This window comes from Oncorhynchus mykiss, unplaced genomic scaffold (assembly GCF_013265735.2).
Source record: "Oncorhynchus mykiss isolate Arlee unplaced genomic scaffold, USDA_OmykA_1.1 un_scaffold_534, whole genome shotgun sequence".
Taxonomy (NCBI): domain Eukaryota; kingdom Metazoa; phylum Chordata; class Actinopteri; order Salmoniformes; family Salmonidae; genus Oncorhynchus; species Oncorhynchus mykiss.
Window position 1 is genome coordinate 1 of NW_023493981.1, and position 5,963 is coordinate 5,963.

Below are 5,963 nucleotides of genomic sequence, written 5' to 3' on the forward strand. Positions count from 1 at the left end.
GACTTCACCAACCCAGAGACACAGAGCTGGTGGGAGGACTGCATTCGGGAGTTCCACTCCAGAGTCCCGCTAGATGGCCTGTGGATTGTGAGTGTGTCTCAGATAGAAATGTCTTGTAGAGGGCTGAAATCATCCCCTATTGTATTGTATTCTATACTTGCACTAACAAGCTTGCATCATCCAGGCTGTTTCAATGCTACTCAGCATCCAGCATACTCTTTCTCTTGTCCCTCTGTTCTCAGGATATGAATGAACCAGCCAGTTTTGTGCAGGGCTCTGTGGAGGGGTGTCCTGACAGTGATTGGATAGCCCCCCCTACGTGCCACGTGAGTGTGCTGCAGCTGAGTAGTTTCCTGTCTATTTAATATCAATAGAGGAATTTAGTGAATTCATTCATTCATTTCCATTCTGTCTCCATACGGTCATACAGCGGTGATTGGAGGACAGCTGAACACTGGTACACTCTGCATGTCAGCTCAGCAGAACCTGTCCACTCACTACAACCTGCATAACCTCTATGGGCTGACGGAGGCTAGCGCCACCCACAGGTCAGACACAGCACCACAGGGATCAGTGCGTACTTATCCTGAGACTGTTGGCACTTTTACTTCTGCTTGTTTGAATGAAGCTGATTTTATTTATCTTGTCTACATTACATATTTGTAACTGTAGTTGGAAGATCAGTTATAGCCTTTGACCCTCTCAGTGCCCTGGTGAAGGTCCGGGGGTCGCGACCCTTCGTGCTGTCCCGCTCCTCCTTCCCTGGCATTGGCCGTTTCTCCGGAGTCTGGACGGGAGACGTGAGGAGCGACTGGGAGCAGCTCAGATACTCCATCCCTGGTGAGGGGAAAGACATCCCCAACATTCCCATTTCCGTTCCAAGCCATTCCTATTCTCAACAAGATTCCCAAAGCCATTCACAAGCCCTGTGTGTTTTAGCCATCAGAGTACTAATGGTACCGATGCACCATCCAGACAGTACATGTTGCAGTGTGCTCTTACTCAGCAGTTTGTCTCTATTGTCTTTAGTTGAAAGAGTGCCTAGACAGAGTTGGAGCCTTTTCAGTGGGAGTTATCCATGGATTTGAATGAGGGGTTTGAATAGAAAAATGCCCAGACTTGTAATGGAACCACCTACTATTTATTTGATACTATGTAGCTAGCAAGTACAGAGAGATGCCTCTGACTGCCTGACATCAAAGTTAAATAATGAATACAGTAATAATGAATAAAGGGAATTAATATGTTTAATATCCATCTGTCCCTCCACCCCCCCAGCGGTGCTGCTGTTTGGCCTGTTCGGGGTGCCCCTGGTGGGGGCGGATGTGTGTGGGTTCAGGGGGGACACCACAGAGGAGCTGTGTGTACGCTGGACCCAGCTTGAGCCTTCTACCCCTTCATGAGGAACCACAACGACAAGCCCAACGCTGTGGGTGTGGGTGGTTTTATGGTCTTTACAGTTAACTCGGTTGGATAGGAATTTACCGCAATCTTTTCCTGACCTGCTAATATCTTTTCACTGTCTCTATGTAACCAAGTTACAATGTTTTCCTATTTACCATGGTGGCTGACCTGCTAGTGTCTTTTCACTGTCTCCATGTAACCAAGTTACAATGTTTTCCTATTTACCATGGTGGCTGACCTGCTAGTGTCTTTTCACTGTCTCTATGTAACCCAGTTACAATGTTTTCCTATTTACCATGGTGGCTGACCTGCTAGTGTCTTTTCACTGTCTCTATGTAACCAAGTTACAATGTTTTCCTATTTACCATGGTGGCTGACCTGCTAGTGTCTTTTCACTGTCTCTATGTAACCAAGTTACAATGTTTTCCTATTTACCATGGTGGCTGACCTGCTAGTGTCTTTTCACTGTGTCTATGTAACAGTCCATCAGTCCCATGTATTATGAATTGAGGTAACTCTAGCTCTGTGTGTAGCCCCAGGAGCCCTATGTGTTTTGGTCAGGAGGCCCAGACAGCCATGCGTAGCGCGGTGATGTTACGTTACTCTCTCCTGCCGTTCCTCTACACACTCTTCTACCACGCACACACCTCCGCAGACACTGTGGCCACGCCTCTCTTCCTCCAGTACGTCCCTCTACTCCTCTTCTTCAGTTGCCATTGTCCAATCTTCCCTTCTCTCTCTCTTCAACATTTGGATACTATTGTAACACATCTTATTTACTGTGTTGATACTGTTCTCTGGCCCTCCCTCTCTGTCCATCTCTCCCAGGTTCCCCTCGGACCCTAACTGCCAGACCATAGACAGACAGTTCCTGTGGGGGAGTTCTCTGCTTGTCAGCCCAGTGTTAGAGCAGGGGGCAGTGGAGCTGGCTGCCTACCTCCCCCCGGGGACTTGGTACAGTCTGCACAATGTAAACAGCTCTGAGATTCAATACAGTTATACACTGAGCGTACAAAACATTATGAACACCTTCCTAATATTGAGTTGGACCCCCCCCCCCCCCCCCCTTGCCCTCAGAACAGGCTCAATTTGTCGGGGCACGAACTCTACAAGGTGCCGAAAGCCTTCCACAAGGATGCTGGCCCATGTTGACTCCAGTGCTTCCCACAGTTGTGTCTAGTTGTCTGGATGTCCTTTGGTAGTGGACCATTCTTGATACATACGGGAAACTATTGAAAACCCAGCAGCGTTGCAGTTCTTGACACAAACTGGTGCGCCTGGCACCTACTACCATACCCCGTTCATAGGCACTTAAATATTTTGTCTTGCCCATTCACCCTTTGAATGGCACACATAAACAATCCATGTCTCAATTGTCTCAAGGTTTAAAAATCCTTATTTCAATTCTCCTCCCCTTCATCTACACTGATTGAAGTGGATTTAACAAGTGACAACAAGAGATCATAGCTTTCACCTGGATCAGTCCATGGCATGGAAAGAGCAGGTGATCCTAATGTTTTGTACACTCAGTGTATTTCTGTAGGCCTTTCATAATGTCACTGCAATTAGTTTGCAACTGATTAAAGGGATTCCTAGGAGACCGAGACCATATTTTCTGTCGTCACACAGATTGATAAAAATCCATCTGTGTGAGCCTTTCTTAGGGTCTTGAAGGCTTACTTTAGGACCAGGCAAAGATGTGTAATACGGTTGTACTGTGTATACTAGAACCATATTTCAGTGGTCACCTCTTTCATCCCTTCCTCATTAGGGCCAGCCGTTCTACAGTAAGGGTCAGTACCTGCTCCTCCCAGCGCCTCTGGACACCATCAATGTCCATGTGAGAGAGGGACACATCATCCCACAGCAGGTGTGTGTCCTCTGTACACAATAGAATTTGGTTGTCTGTTGTTTCATTGTGCGACAAAGCTTCATCTTAGGCCCATATTGTGGGTGTTACATACTGATGATGGAGGAGATGAATGAGCTGCCAAACTCTTATATCATGAAATCAATTAAAGTTATTTGTCATAGAACAAGAGACCCAAAATTCCTTTGTGAAACTATGTGATAAACCTCAAATGAAATACTCTCTGCGTACTAATCTGACAATGTTGTTTGAAGCTTGTATGAGTTTGTGTAAAACCTGTTGCCTGTCTTAATCAGTAATTATATTATATCTTTAAATGAAAAATCCCCTCATACCCCCTCTAACTGAGATACAGGAGCCAGGCCTGACTACCTCAGCTTCTCGCAGTAACCCTTTCCTCCTGACGGTGGCGCTGTCTGCTGGGGGCTGGGCCTGGGGTGACCTGTTCTGGGACGACGGGGACAGTCTGGACACCTTCCAGAGAGGAGACTACTCCTATGTTATCTTCATCGCTGGACAGGTAGGAGATGTAGAGGTCACATAGGGTCCTGAGTTTTTCCTGATCACATGACCTGACCAAGGAAAACTCTGGGCCCAAGTTATAGCCCACTTCAAGGCTGTCCCTGATGCAGTGAAGAAAAGGAAGTAAGCTTTATGTGACATCTTTTTGAGTGCGGACCATCAAACCTTTTGTCTGTCCTACTTCAAGGTATTTCATGACATCTGGGTAGGAAAAACGTAGGGCCCTAATTGGACTTTAAAGAGGATGGAGATCAGAGAATTATCTAGGGTGATTTGGATGTTTCTGCAGTACAGTATGTTTCTAGCAATGCTCTCAAGATTGAGATCCAGGTCCAATCCAATCAAGATAGAAGACATACTCTTTCCCTGCCATCCTGTGAACAGTAGACCTAACTGTTAATGTCTAATGTATACTGGTACTATACATGTGTGTGTTTGCCAGTGGGGATAAATAAGGTTTTCATTTGATCCAGTCCCAGGTGATGAGTGACCCCCTGCGTCAGAACGGGGCGCTGGACGGGCTGGTGCTGGGAGGGCTGCGAGTGTTCGGGGTGCCTTCCCCACCCCGCTATGTATGGGCCAATGGAAAGAAAGTGTGGGATTTCTCTTATCAGACTGACACCAAGGTGAGCTGTAGCTGTCTGAGTTACCTCTATAGAGTTCAGAATTAAGAAATAATAGAACGAACAGTCTAATTCTGCTTGCCTACCTGTCTATTCTATTCTACAGTATAATATGATATTGTTTATAATCCTTTCTTTCTGTGTCTGTCTGTAGGTTCTGACACTGACCAGCCTGGCCCTGCCCATGTCAGAGGTGTTTGAAGTCCTGTGGACCTTGTGAGCTTTATGAACTGTATGACTCAGTGGACTCTGGCCCAGTAGACAGCTTCTCAGGTGGTTCTAGAACTCCTGAACTAGCACATCTCTGACAAAAACCTCCACTCAAAGTTTCCCCTCAATCACTGCTACCCTGGATAAGACATTGCTCTAATAGACTCCTGGGTTTCTGAATGGACAGACTACACTGAAGAATTTTTGGAAATCATGTTTTTATATTCAACTGTATTTTCAATAAAATGATGTGAACTGTGTGGGTTAAAGCTCCATCAGATATCTCTCCATTTCCTTGTTGTTGCAGATGAGTGATTACATGACATTGTCTCAGGTGAGATTCTGAGACAGTGGTGTGAATTTGAGAATTGTGGTCATTCTAGAACACTAGGCCAAAATGTATTGTTGTTTTACTATTTTAATTTGTCTATAAGAATATATAAATATTTTTAAAATATATTTCTAACCTTTTATTTTATTTGTTAAGCACTTTTGAAATGCATCACCTGTAAGAAATGTTCTCTATAAATAGCATTTGATTAATTGATAAATATTGTGCTGAGGAGGACAGCAGTGGCTCTACACAATTATTTTTATTAATTGAACATTAAAATTGACCAGAATATGCCCATTCTGTACTCTTCTAGTATGATGGTAGGCTCTGTGTTAAGTCTCATCAAATTACTTCCAGTGATATTGCCACATTGTTACCATTAAAGGCAATTGATAGCTCTGGGTTTGTTTCTCCTAAGCTAAGCATTGTTTCTCGTGTTCTCCTATTAGTGAGCTGTCACCACTCAGTGTTTGAATGTGCAGTCAATTATCTCTTTCTTAATCTACTTCATAGTCCCGAGGGTGGTCTAAGGCACTGCTTCTCAGTGCTAGAGGCATCACTACGGACCATGGTTCGATTCCAGGCTGTATCACTTCCGGCCATGATTGGGAGTCCCATAGGGCAGCGCACAATTGGCCCAGCGTCGTCCGGGTTTGCCCGGGGTAGGCCGTCATTGTCAGTTAAGAACAAATTCTAATTTACTTGCCTAGTTAAATAAAAATAGTCTTCCCATCTGGAACATCTTCCTTATAACTCAGTGCAGTTAAGCTCAATACATTTACATATTGTAAACTATTCTGAATTGTAAATATCATACCTGTAATATGGTTATGTTAGCTTATGTTTTAAAATATTTGTTGTTATTGTTTAAAACATTGCCCTCGAAATACCTTGTTTTGAAATAGTAATTTTGAAAAGTGCTGTTTATTGTTTAAATGATTGCTCATTGTCCTTGCTGCTAGTGGTTTACCTGCCATATATAAGAGTTCCAGCGGGACAT

General features: G+C 44.4%; 2 protein-coding genes across 2 annotated transcripts; both read left to right on the plus strand.

The window, feature by feature from the left end:
- The first annotated feature begins 307 nt into the window (after positions 1-307).
- On the plus strand, positions 308-1,403 carry LOC118959092 (lysosomal alpha-glucosidase-like). Its single transcript, XM_036974405.1, has 4 exons — positions 308-326; positions 431-548; positions 707-840; positions 1,279-1,403. The coding sequence occupies exons 2-4, from the start codon at positions 469-471 to the stop codon at positions 1,401-1,403; spliced, it is 339 nt and encodes a 112-aa protein (XP_036830300.1). The 5' UTR covers positions 308-326; positions 431-468.
- A 532-nt stretch (positions 1,404-1,935) lies between these two features.
- LOC118959091 (lysosomal alpha-glucosidase-like) lies at positions 1,936-5,362 on the plus strand. The gene is made up of 6 exons (XM_036974404.1): positions 1,936-2,087; positions 2,233-2,374; positions 3,176-3,274; positions 3,630-3,794; positions 4,270-4,422; positions 4,574-5,362. Exons 1-6 carry the CDS (start codon positions 1,951-1,953, stop codon positions 4,637-4,639), a joined length of 762 nt encoding a protein of 253 aa, XP_036830299.1. The 5' UTR covers positions 1,936-1,950; the 3' UTR covers positions 4,640-5,362.
- The last annotated feature ends 601 nt before the right edge of the window (positions 5,363-5,963 follow it).